At 40.4% G+C, this 23,841-nt stretch overlaps 1 protein-coding gene across 1 annotated transcript in view; it reads left to right on the plus strand.

Moving 5' to 3' along the window:
- LOC145405060 (coiled-coil domain-containing protein AGAP005037) overlaps nucleotides 1–23,841 on the plus strand; it is a 1,039,366-nt gene that overhangs the window by 128,192 nt on the left and 887,333 nt on the right. The window contains 2 exon segments of the mRNA XM_080276560.1: nucleotides 11,983–12,185; nucleotides 20,083–20,106. Coding sequence (XP_080132686.1) covers nucleotides 11,983–12,185; nucleotides 20,083–20,106 — 227 coding nt within the window.

Genomic DNA, 23,841 nt, shown 5'->3' on the forward strand with positions numbered 1-23,841 from the left:
AGCCCTGACATAATCAGAACCTTGACAAAATGACATGTTTGTTGATGGTACTGACATGAATCGTCGGAAATGTCTATTATTGGTTGAAATCACCAAGTAAGTGTGATGTATGAACGACGGAATTTGCAGAGTGACCTCCGCATCACACAGACACCAGGTACTGTCCGAGCCTCATGTGTGGCCGACTGCACACACACACACACACACACACACACACACACACACACACACACACACACACACACACACACACACACACACACACACTAAATGCATACATAATTGCACACCCATGCACGTATACATATGAACATCCACCCATATATTTATTCTTGTAAATGGTACAAAGCCTTTAATTGTCTAATGTCCCAAGAGAACAGCACATATAAGGATTATATCATTTGGTGGATGTGATGTTTACGCCATGCACAGCAGATTAAGTCATATCACAATAGGCCATGATCAGGTCGGGGATCGCCTCTGTACTCTCAACTTTGCAGTGACACGAAAACACACTTATTCGTATGCATTACACTCACGTGCATATGTGCACACTTATAATATGATTACACATTTATACATATCGCATCAAAGTGTATGTGTAATAACATTTTTTTTCTTTTCATAAATATTGTACTGCTTTGAGTCACATTCCTGCGGCATTCCATTCATTCATTGAGAGAGAGAGAGAGAGAGAGAGAGAGAGAGAGAGAGAGAGAGAGAGAGAGAGATGGGGGTGTGGGGGTTAGCGTAAAAAAAAAAAATGATATTGGTTGTGTGAGAAACTAACTGGTGTGGATCCGGCGTGATTCCGAGTGATGGATGGAGTGAAGGAGTGGGAGGAGGAAGACTGAGAGGGGTATAAAGGTGAGGTTGGGAGAAGTGCATTGTGGTATGGAGAGAGAGATAGAGAGAGAGAGAGAGAGAGAGAGAGAGAGGTGCACATACTATAATACAGACCTTATGGACCCTACGTGACGTTCCGGCCTAAAACCTAGAATTTATAGCCAGTCACAAAAGTAGGAGACAAGGATAGGTGGGAGAGGGAGGAGGAAAGACTCGTACTGCTCACAGCCTGTTAACTCACTTTCTTAGTCGTAATCACTCGCTGACTCTAACCATCCCTGACTCTGCCCACCACTGATGAGTCACTTTCATTATCACTCGCACCATAGTTTCTGCTGTATTTCTTAGCCATAGGGATCTCATTTCCATACTCCCTCACTCACCCAACTTCCCTTCAGTACGATGACGTTTCGTGTAGTGACTGTCAACAGTATCTTTCGATGGTGGTGAGGGAGGCTGTTCTGTGGTGGCACCGATACTGGTAGTCAGGTGGCTCCGATGCCCAGTTATACAAGCGTCCCCCAAACCCTCCCTATATTCTCCAGTGAGGATGGTGGACTGCAACAGAAGGCAGCCCTGGCCAGCAGTCCCCCGGTTTCACATTCAAATTAGCCTTGAATTGCAACATCAAGGGTTATAGTTATTTGGTAGTGAAAGGGTGTATGAAGTTTTTATCGTGCCCCTATCATGAGAGAAGTCTGCACAGAGTTTAACACAATAGTACGATTTCATGCCTGCATTAGACCAGTGAAATGGATAAATGACGCCTTGATTATGGAAATGTTACGTTTTTGTTTCTCCATTTCCATCCTTGAATCCTCGTCCTTTTCTTTCCATTTCCCTTGACTATTACTCCCTCACTCCCCATGCTCCCTCATCTCTGTCTTATATCTCACCCCCCCCCCTCTCTCTCTCTCTCTCTCTCTCTCTCTCTCCCTTCCATAAATAGTTCTTTTCTCATTTTTCCTTCCTTTGACTTTGACTGTTTCCTTCCCTCCTTTCATCTCCCACACTTTCGCTCTCTTTTTCACTCCTTCCTTTTTTCCATCCTTCTTCCATGCCCGTTCTAACACCCTGTCACCCACGTTTCTCCCTTTCGCTTTCCTTTCCTCTTCCCCCCCCCTCGCTCTCTTCCATCCCTCTTTCACTCCATTTCTCTCTCTTTCTCCTTCCCACTCATCAGCCTTCCTCTTTTTCCTTTTCCATCATTCCTTCCTTTCCTCTTACTCGTATTCTGCTTTCTACTCTCCCTTGCCTTCCCTTTACCTCCATCCTACTGTTTCTTCCGCTCTTCTTTCTCACACTCGCCTTTATTCTGCGCTCTCTCTCTCTCTCTCTCTCTCTCTCTCTCTCTCTCTCTCTCTCTCTCTCTCTCTCTCTCTCTCAACACGGTGACTTTATTTTTGTATTCTAGTTATCTCCAGACGATTTTATTCAGCCTTGGAGGTACTTTTTAACCTGGAAGTTTTTTTTCTTTTTAATTTCTAACTTCACCCTTCACTTCTAGGGAGCTCTCCTAAGTTCTCGCAAAAATATATTATACTCCTTTGACTCTAAGTTGGCCTAAACTTGTCATCTCTCCATCTTGAGTACCGAGCTGATACCGTAGATTAACGCCAGAAAACCATGCTAGTCACGAAGAGGTGTTATGGATAGGATGTAAGGCCGTAGCCACAGAAATGCGCGAAATAAGCTGCAAAAGGACGAAAGATTGGTCCAAGTGAAGGTAAAAGAAGTATAGAAAAGGCGTCAGGATATTGAAGGCTACCATCCTGCCTTCTGGTTCACTTCTTCTGTTATTGTAATGGATATGACGCCATTCTCATATCCTTCCGTAAAGCAAACAGCCTCACGTAGGGGCCACTGGCGATTCCCTTGTTTGTAAGTCCTTTGTAGTCTGGGTACCCTTGCCCTGCATCTCAACGTTTTACTCTTCCTCGCTGGACTTGATTCTCTCTCTCTCTCTCTCTCTCTCTCTCTCTCTCTAATAATTTTGTCTTCTTGTTTTGGCCAGGTTTTCCTCCTCCCCTTTCATTATTCCTCTCTCATCCTCTCTTCTCTCATATGTCTCCTATCCTCTTCATATTTGATGCTTTTTCTTCCGGAATCCATCTCTCCCTTTCCTCTCCCTCCCTCTCATCTCCACCCTCTCAGCTATTCCTTCGTTCTATACCATTCCCTCTAACCTCCCCTTTCCCACTCCTCCCACTCTGCTGTTCCTCCGTTCTGTAAATTCCCTCTCCCCTCCTCTTTCCCACTCCTCTTCCCTCTCAGCCATCCCTTCGTTCCATACCATTCTCTCTCCCCTCCTCTTTCCCACTCCTCTTCCCTCTCAGCTGTTGCTCCGTTCTATGCCATTCCCACTCTCCTCTTTCCCACTCCTCTGTCTCTGCCTCCTCCCTTCCTCCGCTGTTAACCTTCCTACCCCCATCAACCCCCCCCCCACACACACACCTCCTGTCTGCTCCCCTCCTACCTCCCGCTTTCTCCCCTCCTTTCTTCGCTCTCTCTCTCTCTCTCTCTCTCTCTCTCTCTCTCACACACACACACACACACACACACACACCAGTGTCACGTCTCTCTCGCCTGGCCGGTGATGAAAGGGATTTTGGTTGCCTTTCTTTTTGTTTACCCTCATTTTTTTTTCTCACACGCTCGCTCAACCTATTTTCTTTCTTTTACTTTCCTCACCATTTTCCTCCCTTTTCATTTTTAGTGGCTCGTTATTAATTTGTGTGTTTTTCATTGCGTCTAGTGTCATTTCTTTAATTTTCACTTTTACCTGAAAAACGTTATGGTGTCACTCCCTCCCCCTCTTTCTCGTTTGTATGTCAAATATATATATATATATATATATATGGCTGTCCCTCTTGTGTATCAGCTGTCGATCATTTGTCAGTTTTTCTGTCTGTCTACTTACTGTACATTCCTGATGTTCCTGTTGCCTTACATTCTTTCTGTAGATTTGTATCTCTGTTGGATGACTAGCATAAGCTAAGGGGAAAATAATGATGACAAACTTTGTTAGACAATTTCGTAAATACCTGGGACTGTTTATTTATTTACTCCTGCCATCTGACAGTCGTAATCTATTTAGGAGAGGCTTTCAGAACCGTAGGAGTTACGTGTCGTCTAAATAAACCTTTTGATACGGGAAGCCTGTAGAAAGCTGTATAAAATCGTCTGGTAGCAACATGAATAAACTTAAGAGAATGTCGTCTGAAGCTTGTACATAGTATATAGTACATGAATCTCTCTCTCTCTCTCTCTCTCTCTCTCTCTCTCTCTCTCTCTCTCTCTCTCTCAGATCCGACGCCGCATGTTACGGATGACCTCGACAAAAGGACACGGCCTTTCTGTCCCTACTTAGTAACGGCCCTTCTTGCCCTGACAGCACCCGCCTTGACATTCTTTCCCACCTTCCCTGTCCTTGTTCTCGTTCTTCCTTTCCTCCTCCTTCCACCTGCCCAAGTTACTCGACCCACTCCTAGTCAGTCTCTCTCCATTCGCTCCACTTGTCCCAACCGTCTCAGATGCCGTATTCGAGGTAGCAGTGGCGACTTCGTAGTACCTCATTCGTTGCTATTTATTTTGCTTATTGTACCTTAACATTCTCTAGCATGCTGCTTGTATTGTTTCATCAGAGTACTTTGCATCAGTAACAAACAGTAGGCTACATAATTGCCATGTTCAGATTTAATGGCAAAGGAAGATGTGTTACGAAAGTACCAAAACCACAAAAAAAAAAAAAAAAAAAAAAAAAAGCTTGAGAATTTGGGTAATGGTACCATCCTGCAGTGTCGATTCCAATTGCACGTTCACATTATAAATCGCCATTACTGGATTTCTCCAATAGTGATATTTTCTCCTTTTACTATTTTGTGCTGTACTGATTTTTTTTTTCCATCTTATGTTTTTCATGTACTGATCTTTTTCTCCTGATTTTTTTTCCTTTACTGACGTTTTCCTTCATTACTGAAGTTTTCTTCTTAACTAACTTTTTCTCCGTTACTGTTTTTTTTTTTTTTTCATGTTATAAACTCCTTTAAGCCTGACGACATAATTTGTATTCTATCTTCGCCTCCTTCACACGACTTTAATCATCTTTGTAGGGACGTCTGGTAGTAAAGGGGTTACCAACACACCCCATTAACTCGTTTGACACAAGAGGCCTGTCATCAGCTGAATAAAACCGTCCGTGAGAAGCACGAACAAAGCATCATAAATTATCTTCGTAGTCAGTGTGTTTTTATCTGACAGACCCGAGCAGCTCCTTTCATGCTTCATCCTAAGCTGTAGTTGCATGAAATTAAATAAGCCTTAATTATGGGGTAAAATTGTCTTGTTCACTAGTCAAATCAGCCATTCATTTTGACTACACTTCCAACAACTTGAGCTGAAAGGGGTTAGAGCTCTTAGTTACGTGGAAATAGTGACTATAATGAAGAGGTTTAAGTTGCACACACACACACACACACACACACACACACACACACACACACACACACACACACACACACACACACACACACACACACACACACACACACACACACACACACACACACACACACACACACACACACACACACACACAAGCACCATAGTTCCAAAACCATCATTAAAGGTGATATGCCCAGGTGTTCCCAATTTATAGAATGAGTATTTATGGAGAGAGAGAGAGAGAGAGAGAGTTTGGAACACATCACGTAAACAAATACCGACGTGTTCCCATTATCGATTATATTAATTTTTGCTCTTATCTCCTTTACTGCGAGTTGTCTTCCCTTAGCTGAATAAAGTCGTGTGGTAGTAATAAGAGTGAAGTAAAGGATTGCGTTATTGTACGGGAGGGGTTAACAGAGATTATTTTAACTCCGTCTGTACGAGTGATCTCCCCAAAGCTTAAGGAAATCGTGTGTTGGGAGCAAGAATGATATGTGAGAGAGTCATCGGAGTGAAAGGGTTGTTGGAATTCTCTCTCTCTCTCTCTCTCTCTCTCTCTCTCTCTCTCTCTTACACACACACACACACACACACACACACACACACACACACAAAATTGCAAAGTTATCGTTTTTGTCCTTTCGATACTTCAGGCCAGTGTATTCCAGCGCAAACATAATTTATATACTAGTGCATTATTTTTCAAGATTCGATCTGATGTAAAGCGGAGAGAAATGACAATGAAAAGTGAGTGAGTGAATGAGTGAGAGTGAGTGGGTGAGTCAGTAGAATGTTTGTGACTGACTGAAGTGGACGTGGGAGTGAGAAAGTAAAATTTGTAAGAGAGGGAATAGAGTGAGAAGGTTTAGTGGAAAAGTGAGTGAAGTGAGTGAAAGCAAATGGAGTGTGAGGGGGAGGGGGGAAATCTAATGGAGTGAGTGAGTGATGAATGAGGATGAAAATTGAGTGAGAGTAAGGAAAATTTGAGTGAATGACGTCAGTGAAAGTGAAGGGAAGGCACTGACAGCCAGTAAGCTTGAGTAATAGGTAGATATGAGTAAAGAAGAGTAAATGTGATGAGCAGGAACGAAATGTAAGAATGAGGCAGGTGTGAGGGAGTGAGAGTACCGTGTGTGAAAATAAAATAGTATAACGTTGAGAGAGTAAGTAAAAATGAATGAGAAGTAAATATGATGAATAGTGAATAACTAATGAGTAAAAACGAGTGAATAAGAGTGAATGTAATGAAAGAAATGCAAGGTTAATGAGTGAGTATTTGTGCGTGAAAATGAACGAGAACAGGATATGATGTGTAAGAATGAGTGATGGATAAATGGTAGTAAGTAAGAGTGAATGTGGGTGAATAAGTGAGTGAATATGAGTGACTGAGTAGTGAATGATGTGAGTGTTGAGACTTACGGTGACGGGGAGGATGTATGTTTGCATTTACATACATGCATATATGGATGACCCAGCTTGACCCCATGTTTCAATTAAAGAGCTTAAACACACACACACACACACACACACACACACACACACACACACACACACACACACACACACACACACACACACACACACACACACACACACACACACACACACACACACACACACACACACACACACACACACACACACACACACGGTTGGATCTGAAGATATTCTGAGTTTGTTTTTGTAAGTAGAATTCTCTGAGATTAGTATTTGCTTTGCTCCTCTTCCTTGTTTGCTCTCCTCCCCCGTTTCCTTCATCTCACTGTTCCTGTCCTCATCTTCCGCCTTTCTTTTTACGCTTGCCTTACTTTCACTGTCTGCTGTTTTCCAGTTTTCATGGTTACCACTTTCATTTTTCCCTTCCGCTAGTTATTTCATATGTTCTGTTACGTGTTTCTTCCTTTATTAATGATCTTGTTACTGGTGACTCCCTCCTCCTCCTTCTTCTTCTCCTCCTTCTCCTCTTCCCACCGATTTCTTACATTTCCTACCACCTTGTCTTTTCGTATTATTAAAGTCTTTCCCTTCTCAACTCATTTCCATCTTTTCTTCATTCTCTCTTCATTTTCCTTCTTTTTCATTTGTTAGCCCTTTTTTTCCCCTTCACTCTGTTTTCCGTTTTATCTTTTCCAATCATCCTTGCCTCCTCCCCATTTATTATGCCTCCTCTATGTACCTGTCATTTCTTGTATTCCCTCTACATACATCTTTGTTTTATTATTGTTTGTTCCATATTTTCTTCTCAATACTGTTACATATCTTGCCCCTCGCCCTCTCTCCGGCTGTTTCACCTTTTTTCCTGCCGTCATTGTTTTACGTCAACCCATTAGTCGCGTCTTTGTTATGTAAGTACTTTTTTTCGCTTATGTGCTTTTACTCGAGATTTTTCCTTTCCATTTCATTGCTTCATCCTTTATTGTTTATCATTTTATTTACTCTTAACCTCTTCACTCTGATCATCTAATTTCTGTTACGCTGATGCTGTCTTCACTCACATAGTTTTCTTCAGTTTGAGAAGAAGAGGGCGTTGTACTTAGCCTCATTAACCCCATTGCTAAAAGAAGTTCCCCAAAATAGAATCGTCTGGCCAGCAGGAATATATTATAAAGTACGTCATCGGACCGAAAATTAAGTTTCACCCACAGTATATCTTTCTTCCCCGTATTTTCCTCCAGTTGAACACCAGTATTAATTTCCACTCTGTTCCTCTTCCTTTCACTTATCTATTTTTTTTTTTTTACTTCACTTGCCATCAGCTTGCTTCGTTAATACTAGTAGAGAGAGAGAGAGAGAGAGAGAGAGAGAGAGAGAGAGAGAGAGAGAGAGTATTTCCGCCTCGTGTCTGAGAGTATTATGGTAGTGTCAGCAGCATCTTGTTAGCTCCCCCCCACCTCTCTCTCTCTCTCTTTCTCTCTCTTTCAGAATATTATTTCTTTTTCTTATACTTGAACATTTAAAACTTAATCAAATTTTCATATTCTTGATGGCTTCAGTATTCGTTTTATATTATTCTTCTATGATAGTGACGTCTTTTTCTATTTTTCGCTGCTGCCAGACGATTTTATTCAATTTAGGAAAGATTTACGTCATGAAGGAGTCAATGACGGCTGTATCTAATTCCTCTAGTTTGGAGACTTCATAGCTGCAGAAGGTCGTGAGGAAGTAGCAGAATCGAACATAAAAAAGTCATCGCAGAGAAAGGGTTTAGTCCATTACCAATTTTCACTCCCTCTGATGCCCCGTGATCACACCTTTGCTGAATAAAATCGCATCTTCACATCCCGGTTGCCAGAATAAAATACCTAACTGGCCAGGTGTTAAGAATAGTATTATTATATTCTTACTTTATTGTAATTCTCCTCATCAGTTTTTTTTTTTTTTTTTTTTAGTACTCAAAACATTGGGACAGTTATAGTGTTTTATTCCGGTTGAGGCCATACAATAAAAGAAAGCCAAGTGCCTCCTGAGAACCAGAGTAACATTATTACTGTCACAATTCGCCCTCCCAATTTCGGCACCGTCCTATTATTCTGCTGGAGCTTACGGCAGACGATTTTATTTACCTGTGTGAGTCGTGGCCTACTTTTTCTCTTTTGTTTTGTTATTTTTACCTGATCGTACATTTTGTTGTTACGCAGCATTTTAAGTATATTTTCAGGTTCCATTTCACCAGGATAGATGTTTATAGGGTTGAGTAAATGTGTGGCGGTTGAAGGAATTAAATAAAGCCAGAGCCATTGTAATTCAAGAAATATTAGTACATAGATATTTTTTAAGACACCATATTACCTCCGTACGTCTTTCCAGAGGTCAATAAAGCTGCCCAGGGATAGCAAAAATAAAGCAAATGGGAGGATGGCTTAAGAGACCGCCAATTTTAAACTTCCTTTATTGGCTTTCTATATTCAGCCGTGTTCTGCCTGCATTCTTTCCATTCTTCCTCACCCTCCCTGCATCCCACTGCATTCTTTGGGCTATATTCCTTTTCATTTTTTTCATTTTTTTATTTCCGCTCTCTCGTTATTTTCATTTGGTTTGGTTATGGTATATTCTTTTCTAATTCATATCTATCTGTATCTTTCTGTTTATCTGTGTATCTATCTGTGTGTGTGTGTGTGTGTGTGTGTGTGTGTGTGTGTGTGTGTGTGTGTGTGTGTGTGTGTGTTTCCAACTTTATTTTCCTCCTAATTTTCTCGATGATGACTGTTATTATTATTATTATTATTATTATTATTATTATTATTTCCTTGTGTTTTCTCCCTTGTTTCTTTGTGTATTCCTGTGCGCTTCCTCGTAACAAGATTGTCATGCTTAAGTGCTGGTACTTAGTTGTGTTTGTGTCACCCCTCTCTCTCTCTCTCTCTCTCTCTCTCAACTAAATACGCACATAACATCCTTATCACACACACACACACACACACACACACACACACACACACACACACACACACACGTCATGAACTGTGCACTAATAGCCACCGTCCATTACGCCAACAGTGGGGATATCTCATACGGGGCCCCTGTGTAATGGCGCACCAGGGGAGGCCTGGCCTTTTTTTTTTTTAACCTTTTTTTTTTTCACATGATGGTGTGCAAATGTGAAATCCCTTTGGCAGTATGGCAGATTTTCGCTTGGCTGAGTATAAGCGATAAGAGACTTTATACAGGTAATGGTAAATAACAGGTAGTATTAGCTACGTAACGTTGTAGCTCTTTGTAGTGTTGGCAGGAATAGAGACTAGACTTATCCCCATCATGAAAAGGTTAATGGTATCTAGAGTAACTCTCTCAGGTTCCTGTGACTCACGTGTTTTATATAGATAGATGTAAATACTCACACACACGCACACACACACACACACACACACACACACACACACACACACATATATATATATATATAGCAGCCGTGGCTCAGTGGGTTAGAGGGCTCCGCTCTGATCGAAGGGTCGTCGGATCGAATCCACCCAATGGTCATTGGTAGACATTAGGAAGGGCATCCGGTCATAAAATGCTACACGCTCCAGTCCAAATGTCCTCTACCCAGGGGCAACGCCTTAGCCCTTCGGGGATACCTGGCGTAAAGCCAAGAAAAAATATATATATGTATGAAAAAAATATATATATGTATGTGTATGTATATATATATATATATATATATATATATATATATATATATATATATATATATATATATATATATTGGAACAGTAGGTTAGCAGAACTGTTCCTACCGTGAGGTAATAGAAAGGTTGTGAGAGAAACATATGTGTATTAATATCCAGGAGCGGGTGGAGGCCAGGAGTATTAAGTGCAAGGAAAATGATGCTAATATAAGGAATGTCTTTAATAAAAGTACAAGGATTATAAGAGGCTTTATAAAGCTTATACTTACATATGGAGAGAGAGAGAGAGAGAGAGAGAGAGAGAGAGAGAGAGAGAGAGAGAGAGAGAGAGAGAGAGAGAGAGAGAGAGAGAGAGAGAGAGAGAGAGAGAGAGAGAGAGAATAAAGGCAAATGAGAAGCTGACGTTGACCGCCTAGCTTGCTGCCTGTTGTATCCAGTTCTGGAAAAGGAAATTGTCAGTGGAAGACATCGAGCATCTGGTTGAAATAAGTAAGCAGACTGCCATAATAGAAAATAAAAAAATGCCTTACAGATATAAGTCTGTACAGTGGATAGAGGAACGTTGTCTTTGTCAAACATCATGTCTCTCAGAATCTGTTTTGGGTCGTTTAAACATTATTGGACAAACTTTGTGTCACCTCGGATACGCCCGAGTTTGTGCATTTGTGCGTGTACTTTATACACTGATACTGAGGTCAGAATTTACAAACAAAATCACTTCCCTATGGCAACTATGATTTGCATAGGTAGGAAGGACATGTAAAAGAGGGAGCAGAGTTTTACTGTCTCGTGTTTCTCCTAAAAAAAAGAAAAAAAAATAAGTAAAGAGAAAAAAACTGTTGTAGGCTATATCCGTTTCCTGCAGGACGAACAAGGAGAGCGCAGAATTTTCCGTGTGGCTAGTTCTTCCTGGACAAAAATCCAAGTTACGACAGGTAATTGACTTAATGTTATGTCTGAGAATCCCATCCCAGGACGACAAGGCCCCCTGGAGAGTCGGCCACTGCAGCTGAGGGTGATTTATTTCTCTGAGAGGCTATACTTACTTATATTCCTGGGCGTTCCTTTTATCTGCCTGGCACCATCTCTTAAAGCCCTTCGTAATTTCTTTCCGTCTTTCCCTACAGGTGTGATTATCATCCGTTTCTACAGTGAAACCAAACGAGATTATCTAAGTATATTCTCTCTCTCTCTCTCTCTCTCTCTCTCTCTCTCTCTCTCTCTCTCTCTCTCTCTCTCTCTCTCTCTCTCAGAACGCTTATCATGATGTCCCTCCGTCTCTCTACAAGCTTGGTTTTATTGCAGCATCAGGTAGAGACCAAGCGACACAGTACACAGTTATATTTATCATTCTTTCCTACCTCTTCATCGGTCTCCAAAACCTTCTCTATGTTTCTCATCTACATATCCGTCTCTCAGAACCTTCATTATATCTGTCTCTCCCAGCAGGGTTGGTCTTGTCCCTATGCCTCAATTTTATGTTTATGCCTCTGTTATATATTTCATTCCTGCTTCAGTCCATCTCTCAGAACTCTTCATCAGATCCCTCCGTCTCTCCCGACAGGCCTGGTGTTCCTGCAGTTCCGCGGGGAGACCAAGCGAGCCCTGCTGCCGAACGAGATCACTTCCCTGGACACAGTGAAGGCCCTCTTCGTGCGGTCCTTCCCCAACCAGCTCACCATGCAGTACCTGGACCTGCCCTCCGTCAAGATCTACATACACGACTCCAGCAAGGACATGTTTTACGACCTCGAGGATTTGGGGTGAGTAGCTTGGATTGTTGTGGTTCAGTTGTGGGTGGTTGAGGGCCAGTTGAGGTAGATATCATTTTGTCTTTTTAATTTGAGGGGAGTGAAAGTTGATGTGGTAGTTGGTGATTTGCCTATTTATTTGCTCGTTTATTGCTTATTTTTCTTTATGGAGAGGGTAAAGAAACGTGCAGAAGAGTCTTTTCTTTTGCTTGAAGCCGTGGTTTGTTTCTCATTCGGCTTAGGTAAATTATACAGGAAGTTTCCTTGATAAGTGAATGTTTCTCACGTTTTCGTTGTTATTATATTATTATTATTATCATTATTTTTTCTATTAATAATAATATTACTTTCATTATTATTGTTACAATATTTTATTAATAATAATAATAATATTACGGTATCTTTTGGTTTGGTATTGATATGTTCTTTATGAATTTCACTGTTGCAACTGTTCCCCAAAAATACAATTAATAACTTTTTTTTGTACCCAGGAAAAGTCAGCAGTTTTACATTGCCAGCTAGCGGTACTTTTTAAATATATCCACGTGCCATACATTTTAATGCCAAGTTTTAAATATCGCGTTTTTTTTTCCTTTTTAACCATTAACCCGTTCAGTCCTGTGACGTTTATTGTTTTATTCTTGCAAATTATACACCATTTGACTCATCAGATTTTGTCAACTAGGAAGGTTAGATTAAGCCTTCATTAAATCCCTGAATGAGTTTTGTCCCCAAGTTGAATATAATCATTTGTTAATAGCAAGACTAAAATACAGTAAACACCATCGGACTGACGTAGTTAATTGAAACCTTGCCACGTGTGCACATTTTCCCCCCGCATGGTTATTGAAAGTGATACATTTAGCCACGTGTTTGGAGAGCGTTCATTTGCCGCCCCTCATACTCTTACATTTCCATCCATAATTGATCGGACACAATTTAATGTTGACTCGGTGATGGGGTGACGATTGTGTGTTGCTGTGGCTGGTGACCTGCGTGACGGGGGGGGGGGGATATGGCGGATAGAGATTGAGTCATTTGTGATTTATGGCTGGCGTTATCATCATCATTAGGATTAGTAGCAGCAGCAGTATTATTATCCTGACCCAGTTTCATGCGTTTATTGTTATTATTATTATTATTAATATTATTATTATTGTTGCTGTTTATCATTATTGTTATTTTTTATCACTTATTGTTGCCGTTGCTGTTGTAGTTTATATTATGATTATTATTGTTATTATTATTATTATTATTATTATTATTATTATTATTATTATTATTATTGCAACACCTACTTCTACTACTATTAATTGATATTTTTTTGTGTCCGATTTATGAATATGTAAATTGCTCATTTATTAAACGTAGTATATTTAAGCATTACGCCCATATCCATATCTTCACTTTTATCATCCACTGGCGTAGCATATTAGTATTTAATTTAGCGCCGATATTAAGGGGGAGAGCAACGGTGACCTCATTTGTGCGGCAATTGCTAATACGCGATAGTTATGGTGTCAGCCCTCTTGTTACTTTTGTTATTGGGCAGTTTTTTTTTTTTTTCGTCATGTTTCCCGCCCAGTTGAAATAGTGCGAAATTGGGTTATGATGATGATGATGATGTGATGATAATGGAGGTGATGACTTTTGTTTACGTTTTTCTTCTCTTGGGTTCGTTGGTCACTTTAGTTCATTTGTTTTTGTTGCTATTATTATTATTATTATTATTATTATTATTATTATTATAATTAATCCATCAATCCATCCATCATCAAATCCCGTTTCTTTCCCATCAGGAGCATAGGAGCCCTGGGCTTGGCTACTTAGTCCCGACATTTAGGCGAGGGTGACGAGACTCACTCATCCGTGGGTGGCATTATGTGAACAATAAACAAACACTAGTCCATAGATATAAACCCTTATAGGCTTAATCCGACTGGAATGCCCTAGCCCGCTAAATCACCATGCGTCATTTAGTTACCACTCAGCGTTGCAAATTGTTTCCTGGTGTACAGGAAACAGTCTGTTTTGTCAGTGTTGTTACCCGAAACTAACATAACATCGAATGAGTGGATGGTGGGCATCCCCACCTACCTACCTATATTTTAATTCCGTCTCCTCCCAAGCGCACTTGAATAATGTTAAATTTTTAGATGGGTTAGCTTTAGATTTGTTACATGGGTTTGTTTTTATTGGTGTTTTAAGCAAATTACCGTACGTTGATATTCATACATGCAAAGAAATCGTTATTCCCACGTCATTTATCAGAACTTCTTTATCACACTGTACATCTCAGGACATTAATATCGTTTCAACTTCATTTCCAACAATTATAACACACTTTCTCAACCTGATGCACTGAAATGTTTGGTGGGTACCGAATATCTTATCTCTGGGTTTCAGAAGACTTTATTGTTTGAGTACGTAATAAGTGATGAAGTAATTATGCCTGCAATTGCACAGCCCCGGTCAGTTATCCTTTTACACGTTTGGCGCTCCCAGCTGCTGAAGCGAGAGTACAACTCTTCCAGCTTTGCTTGAAGAACATTGTTTTGCAAGAGCTCGTTTGGTTCTGACAGTTTCGAGACAGTGCAAAGGAACTGTTGACCGCAACTTAAAGTATCAGTCTCTAAGAAATATATATATACATATATATATATATATATATATATATATATATATATATATATATATATATATATATATATATATTTTTAGGGGGTGGGGAGAGGTACAGTATATAACTGGGGGCGATCCTGTCCGTCACTCACACACTCTTCCCCCCCCGAAGGTCGTGCTTTACCCCTGTAAAATTTAGCGACTTTAGCGAAGCCCTGTATTAGGATTCTAAAGCTTCTGCATCGGCTTAGTACTTTTGTACATATTTATGGTTAGTTTATTGAGCGACTGAAATGAATTGGAAAGATCGCGTGGTGGAGTGCATGCCTGAGAGCGGCTTACTGGCTACTGATAGCAACCAAGCGCCTTTGCTGCTACCACCCTGAACGAACGCTGAGGTCAGGCGTCTGGCAGAATAAGTAGATCATATATTTTTTCCTTGCTCTCTCGGTGCGATTATATTCAAGTTAGAGGACACCTTTCGTGACGAGCCGATTCAGCATTTTTGTATAGAAAGAATATTAGGGTATATCCTTCACTACCAGACGTTTGTCATCTTTGGAATAAAATCGCCTGCCGTTAGCAAGAATAATTGTAGATATCGTACAGTTTCGACCCCCTCAGCAGTCTCTCCTTAACAGAGTAAAATCTCCAGGGTGTGTGAAGAATTAAATACACGTCCAGGTGTTGCAGGGGAAAAACAGACATTGGCTCTTCTCCTCCTATACTGCATATCGCCCATTTATTTTTGATCTGTTTTCAGTGGATTGCATGGTTTCCCTTTATTATTTTTTATTGTTTTAGGTAATACCTTGATCCCCTTAACGACTCCCGATAACGAACCCTTAAAGATTATATATATATATATATATATATATATATATATATATATATATATATATATATATATATATCTACGAGAGAGAGAGAATTTCCGTTTGTTCAGTCTTTTTTCTTTAATTGGTCGTTCGACGTAGGAATTAAACAATGAGAGGAAGAGGAGAGGTTATTTTGTGATGGGTGGTAGAGAGAGAGAGAGAGAGAGAGAGAGGTTATGGATAGAAAAAATTGGAACAAAGATAGTAAAAAGAAATGAAATAACTAAGGTTTCAGTAACTGTGTGGGAGGAATGGAAACAAAAGAATAAAAAGACAAGAGAGCCATTGGTCCTCACGAGGGGGCCTGTGACAGTGGTGGATTGTAAAGGCTGGGAAAAAGAGTGAAATGGAAGACCAGTGAGATTTATTTTTGGTCCTAACATTACTCAACGTTGGTGGAGATGTTGCTGACCGAGCAGACCCGTCGATCACAGTTAAGCAACTGCTTCTGTGGGGCTGTCTTAGGGTATACTAGAATACATACACTATGTAGGGAACAGGCGCCCCTTTTGTTGTAGACAGCGCCTCACCAGTTCGGACCAGAGACATTCCCACGGCGGGATGTAGGGAAATATGAGAATATGGTTATGGGGCGGACGCCGCAGTTGCTCCGTCCAGGGTGCACACAGCACCACCATGTATGGCCTTTCGTCTTTGCCACATTGGTATAGTGAAGTCAGTGTTGTACTGGACAAGGCTTGTGTGTGTATTTGTGGGGGGGGGGGTTAAATTTTTTATTTTTTCCTTACTCTGGGAGGGAATAAAAAATTGTCATGCATTCGCTGTTGGTCATTGTGTGTGTGTGTGTGTGTGTGTGTGTGTGTGTGTGTGAGAGAGAGAGAGAGAGAGAGAGAGAGAGAGAGAGAGAGAGAGGTTATGCAAGGACGGTTTAAAAGTAAAAATAAAACCATTGAAAGCGACGGAAAGATAAAAAGAAATGGCGAGAGGGAGGGAGTATGTAGGGAGGAATGGATATAAATGAGAGAGAGAGAGAGAGAGAGAGGAGGTGGTTTTTGCTTGCCTGCAGACCACAACAGCCACAGTCGGTTTGTTATCATGTGATGGTACTTTTTTCGCCCCCATAATCCAAATACGAAACCATGTTATATAGAGATCGATGAGTCTTAGTTATGAAACAGGAACGAATCTTTTTGGTTACTACTCAAATCGACCCTCCAGCCATACACACTTGGTCATGAACTGAGCAGAAAATTGGCAGTGTATATATCGGGTTAATGGAGATGCCCTATTGTGGATTTATAAGTTTTTTTTTTTTTTTTTTTTTTAAGGAGTAAAAACCCTTCACGATTACGTCAAAAAAAAAAAAAAAAAAAAATCCCTCACACGTAAAGGAACAGGTAGTCATGTTTATCAGTATCGCAGCAAAATTGAAGCAGTTTGTATTTATATCTTTTCACGGCAGTAATTTTTTCGGGAATTGTACATTAGTTGATCATGTGTACAGTCAGAGAAACTACCGCCATCCCTGTTCTTGCTGAAAAAAATTTACGACTGGCTACGTACAGTGAAAACCCCGTCTTTGCCAGGGCGTGTTTCAGATGGGTCGATTTGTCCGCCATGTATTTGTCAGACTTTGAGAAGATACACGTGTCTCTCGCTGTACGTTAATGGGAAGCTTATTATGACAGAAGAAATACACGTGAAATATTTGTATAGTAATTGATGATGAAATCGTCGACAATTTTTTTTTTAAATAAAATCTTAACGTGTAAAACTCACGTCAGTAATCTCTTCACAGTGGTTAGATATTGATAATCATGGTGCCTCCGATTACTTTACTCCCTTCACTTTAAGTAGGCGTATAATCACCAACTTTCAGTCGTAAATACTGGACTGTAAGAAGACATTAACTCAAAAATATGGAGCTAGACACGACAAAGTACTAGTGGAGGATGCAGGGCCATAGTATTGTCTTATTCTGAGCTGCGGGAGACAGGCTGCAAAAGGACGAAAATCTCCGCCAGGTTAAGGTGAACAAAGTTTAGAATTAGGAACAAACTTGACAAACACCTGAAATTAAATGGTGATGCTTCCAACTCACCTGACTCTTTATGACTCACAAAAATACGAGTCCGGCCACACTGCCTCAGCCGGACTCACGACAATTCATTTCCAGTGGACTTCCTCTGTGTGGACTGCTTTTGTTGCATTAGGTAAAAAGTGATGAGCACTAGAATGATTGGACTTAACCGGACTCGACTCTGTTCTTTTGATGTGCAGGCTGCATTAATGGAGGGAGAGAGAGAGAGAGAGAGAGAGAGAGAGAGAGATTACAAAGACAATTGAGTCATTGGTTCTGACGAGGGAGCCTGTGATATTGGAAGATTTTAAAGGGTGCAAAGAAGGAAAAAATTGAATAATAGATAGGCATATTTTTGGCCTTAGCCAATGTAATGGATACACACACACACAAAATATATATATATATATATATATATATATATATATATATATATATATATATATATATATATATATATATATATATATATATATATATATATATATATATCGATATATATATATCGATATATATATATATATATATATATATATATATATATATATATATATATATATATATATATATATATATATATATCGCCACATAAATTACTTTACATATTGAAATATCGACGAAGAGTTGTGAAGTATGGGCCACCTAGTGATGGTAGTGCCAGTAATGTTCTTGTTATTTATTATTAGTCGTAAAATACATACAACGGCGCCGTGAAGGAGGATTTTAGGGTCTGAAGCACCAGCACAATAGACCCAGCTGTGTCTAAGGGATTGGCTCACTTCCATAACTATCGAACTCGACTGCCACTTTTTTTTATGTTGTCTTAGTTATTATTATTTTTATTATTGTGTGTGTGTGTGTGTGTGTGTGTGTGTGTGTGTGTGTGTGTGTGTGTGTGTGTGTGTGTGTGTGTTTACTACCCCACTATCCCCTTCCATGTTGGTGAGGTTACGGGTATTGAGATTGACTTCGGAAATTTCGTAGCACTTTTTCTTAACGAATTATGGTGCGCATCTCACCTCAGCATCGTCTTGTATCTTGGAAGATGCGAACTGTATCGTCATTAAAATTACAAATTATATGAGAGAGAGAGAGAGAGAGAGAGAGAGAGAGAGAGAGAGAGAGAGAGAGTTCGTCGGGTGTAATATGTAAAATAAATCGCAAAGCAGAAGGTGCCACGAAACATAGAATACTGGCCTACGACACGACCCTCAGAGCTTTTTAATCATAGACCTCTGCCTCTAATAACTCCTAAAACTGCATGTTGGTAATTCCAGCGCAATGACTGACGCGTGAGAAGGAAGGGGCAGAGCAAGGTAAAGAGAAGAGTATACTGAGAGGTAAGTACAGCACCCCCCAAGCCGCGCAGATTCTGTGACGTCAAAGTTAATAAGAGAGAGAGAGAGAGAGAGAGGTGGGGGTGGTGGAAGAAAACGGGAGCTTGACAGAAAACCATCTGTATGTATGGTATGCTTTTGTATTATGAATGTTCACACAGGTCGCTACTCAACACACTCACACAATAATGGAACTTACTTGTTAAACTCGGTAGTTGAAGAGTAGGCACTGCTCCTTTCTTGAATTTCCTTTGTCTAGGAGGCACTGGTAAACCAAGCAATTCATACTTAAGGTTGCGTTCAAAGGCAGTACTCTCAAAATGACGGCTGCATACAAAACCAGATGACCGATTTTTCTTTATGTCACATAATTCAATCCATTTTTTTCTAAGTTCTTCATCTTTCGGCAGTGCATGAAAATGTATTCTCTTGTCACCTTTCACATGAATGGATTTGCATCCACGAACTATACAAATTGTTGGCATGTTCACAAAATTATCTGTATTGCCATAGCCAGCCCTAAAAACAGAAAACAGAGTACCTATTCACAGGCATGTGTGTGTGTGACTGGCGTGTGTTGAGCAGGATGAGCTGCAGTCTGTATTAACTATGACGTCATGCGCAGACCGAGACGCATTTTAGCTCCCCCTCACCCCCCCATGAAACTACCTTTCATTCTCTTTACCTTGGGGCAGAGGGTCTTATTTTATAGTGGCTTTGAGATTTCGTAACACCTCTCCTGTACATGACAGCTCAGTATCCTCTTCTTCTATTATTGATGCAAACTGTGTTGATATTAGGACAATGAAAGTACGCTGCGGTGAAATGTTAAAGAATACTATGAAAAATAAATCGCTAGGGATAGGTTACTACGAAGCCTACCGTGCCGGAATATTATGGAAACTAATTCGCTAGGGAAGAACTGTTACGAAGCCTACCGTGTTGCCTAGAATGCGGTATCTAAGTTCGACCCTACTTGTCCCGAACCGACGAGACCTAAGCATTATTCCTTTCCCGCCGACTGCCCCTGCATAGACGTGTTTTTTAGCATTACGTATTGTGGGCAGAAAGTAGGACTCGACTCGACTCTCGTTTTGGTGAGGAGAATAAAAAAAAGTAGTGAGAGGAAGAATAGAACGGTTCATTTTTGGCCTTGATATTTCTCAATGTTGGCAGAGTAAGTCGGTGTAAGAGAGAGAGAGAAATTGCCTGGGTTTCACTTAATAAAATTTGTACAGATACAAACTTTTATATATTGCACAAATGCCTAAAATATAGTTTTGTTTAAAAAACATGTGAACCCTAACGCCCGGCTGACTCAGTGTTTTCCATGTATAAAAATTCAGGCTTTTATTGCATCGGTCATTCTGTCAGCTCCTGGAACCCATATTCACTCATCAGTAATTGGTTTTTCTGCAGCAATAAAAACTTTTTGTTTAAAGTAATACGGTAACAAATTTTACTCGATATATGTGCATGGTTTAAGAAGTGTTTTGTAAGTAAATCTGTTTCTCTTCCAGCGAATTGAATTGTCAAAAATAATAAGCACATCTACATCACAAACACTGCAGCTTTTGAAAAAGAATAGTTGTATTCAGTATTTTGTTAAAGCCTCACGGTATCCAGTAGTAGATGGATTCAGTGATTTGTAGCGCTTCTTAGTAAAAAAAAAAAAAAAAAAAAGACCAGACATAATAGGTTTAAACAAATAATTTCAGGAATACACCAGTGTGTGATTATTGCCAAAGTTTCCTAATATGCAGCTAAATTCAGGTGTATTCCTACGTCATATAATATCAGGCCGAAAGCACTTATTGTCGGTGACTGTTTTTAAAGTATTGTACTGTCATTCAGAATTATGTTTGGATCACGTCTCATATTAACTTCTCAAAACCATACATGCATTTATTTGCTTTAGTGAACAGTTCAAACAGGCTTGTCTCATGCTATAAAATCACATCAGGAGCGGCGTATGCCCTAATATTACAGAACTACAACCCTGTGTGCATCATAGATTGGTAGGTAGATAGATAGGTGAGAGAGAGAGAGAGAGAGAGAGAGAGAGAGAGAGAGAGAGAGGTTATAAGGCTCCAAGCACACCTAAGAATAGTCAGATCATTAGTCATTTCCGTCGGGTTATTATTATTCCCCTTCACACTGTCAGGGAGAGTCGGGTCTGTCAGTGTCCCACCGAACAACAAAGCAGTAGGACACACACCCTTGTATATGTTTAATCAGGATTTGTAAAGTACTTTTGCATAGTCCTTTTTATGTAAATATGACGCTAATATGAATGAGTAGTTAGTCAGCGTGCATGATCCATTTGTATCTTAATACTGAACCATACAGAATTTCTGTTTTAGCCTGTAAAATTCACCAGTAATCAAAGAGACTCATTCCTGCCTGAAAGCTAAGGGTTATCGAATTTCATGCAACAACGAACCATCATTCGAGTTGCGGGAGTGACCCAGTTTCCTCATGTAAAAAGCAGAGCTCTCTCTCTCTCTCTCTCTCTCTCTCTCTCTCTCTCTCTCTCTCTCTCTCTTGGATGTATTAACTCATTATTCATAGTGTCTCTTCCATCCCCACTAACTGTTCCATCCCAACTGACTGTATGCTTCAGGACAAGAAAGGCTGCGGCTGTATTTGGCTTTGACAATAATTCTTTCACCTTAACTAGACCCAAATTGTCGTCCGTTTGCTGTTTATATCACGTACATTAATGAAAAAAAAAAAAAAAAAAAACTACAGCTTTACATTTCCACTGCACATCGTAATTATCACCATGTTTGCTGTTAACCTATTGTTGCAACTGAGCACACAAAATAGAGAGGTGGCAGTTTTTAGTCAAGTTAGAGTAAAAGGAGTATAGGCCTGATCATGATACAGATCCAATTGACTCCCTGGTGTGAGCAGTTTATAGAGCATTATATAGCACTGAACAGAAACTAAAATGTTGTCATTTAGTCATGACTCGATTTGACTCTGCCTGTCTCTGCCTTTGATGAGCAGGCAGTCCTAATGGTGAGAGAGAGAGAGAGAGAGAGAGAGAGAGAGAGAGAGAGAGAGAGAGAGAGATTGTGTAGGCAAGGCGTAGACTGAAAATAATTGGTGAAAGCGACGGAAAGATGAAGAGAGATGGTGATGGGAAGGGTATGTGTAAGGGTGAAAGGGTTTAAATGGAGAGAGAGAGAGAGAGAGTGTGTGTTAATGACGGTAGCAACTGTGTAGCAGAGGAAGGTATGGAAAATTCTGTACAGCGTATGTCACAGGGAATAACGAAGTAGCTCATGTATTTCGTCTTTTAAGACTGTAATTTCTGTAGGTAACAGACCTAACATGAGCAGGTTTAAGTAAGAGAGTGCATGAAGGAGGGCGGCATGGGTTTAGCGGTAGGAGTGGGAAGTAGTTGTGATATATGAGAGAGGCTTGGAGGCTGTTCGTCAGTACCACCTGGGATCAGTAATTTACATAGTTACCCATAATCAATGTCGTTTTCTCTCTACATAATACAGAAAACGTACGCGTACTGCTTAATCAATGGGTACACTGCGTTAGTTTTTGCTTTACGCATTTTTAGATAATGGGCTGAATAGAGTTACATAGCTACACAGACCATGCATACGATTACTTTACGGTCCGAACGAAACAGTCTTTGCTTTAACACTAGGAGTAATAATTGTAGTCGTAGATGTAAAGGATAGTACATGAATGGCTCGCGCGTACACACACACACACACACACACACACACACACACACAGATGTAGATTAAAAAAAAAAGTAGGTAGGTATGGAGAGAGAGAGAACCACAACACACACACACACACACACACACACAGATGTAGATTAAAAAAAAAAAGTAGGTAGGTATGGAGAGAGAGAGAACCACAACACACACACACACACACACACACACACGCACAGAGAGAGAGAGAGAGAGAGAGAGAGAGAGAGAGAGAGAGGATGGTGCAACAGGAAAATAGGTTAGGCAGGAGGCAAGGCATTGTAACCGGGATGGGTAGGCGCGCACAGTGGTGGGCAGGAGAAATACAAAATCCACCAGCCAGCTTAGTAAGGCTGCCTCGATGCGATAGGAAAGACGTCTTCAACTGAAAATTTAAGAAGCAACCTCCATCTTTATTTTTTTTTTTTCAACCTGATGTCGGTTCGTTTTATACAGTTTAGTAGACCCTCTCGTGGTGGTGGTGGGGGCAGTAATGTAGTATTCCCCATAGTGAAGTGGTTAACCTTCTTATTACGTTGACGGCTTTTTGTTAGTTTGTTCATGCTACCTCCAGACGATTTTACTCAGCTGAGGCAAGGCGTGACGTACTGGAGTGGGTTACAGGGACTTCAGTATTTATTTACTCGTGTTGCCTCCAGACGATTTTACTCAGCTTCAAATAGTCCCATCTCACCGACAAGGGTTACAGAGAATCTCCATCAGTGCCTTCAGTCCGGGTGACGTCCATTTATAGGTAATTCCTGCTGCTGTCAGACGATTTTATTCAGTTTGAGGAAGACGTCACGTAATGGAGGGATTATTAAGGCTGTATCTAACCCCCCAGTTCTAAAAGTCTCCTACGCAGAGTAAGATGGATGGCAAGAATAAAACAGAAAATAGACATCCCTCCACTCAGCGAATTATTCGATTTCACACCTGGGCATCGTTTTCAATGGCTTGGGTAATTCATAGTGCTGACAGACAACTTTTCTTTGCTTAGAATAGGTCTCTCAGTTTTTCGAGTGTTACAAAGAATCGTCATTAAATCTTACAGCAGGATATGTGAGTT

Source organism: Coenobita brevimanus, chromosome 65, assembly GCF_032717465.1.
Source record: "Coenobita brevimanus isolate Jiangsu-jjx chromosome 65, ASM3271746v2, whole genome shotgun sequence".
NCBI classification, from domain to species: Eukaryota; Metazoa; Arthropoda; class Malacostraca; order Decapoda; family Coenobitidae; genus Coenobita; species Coenobita brevimanus.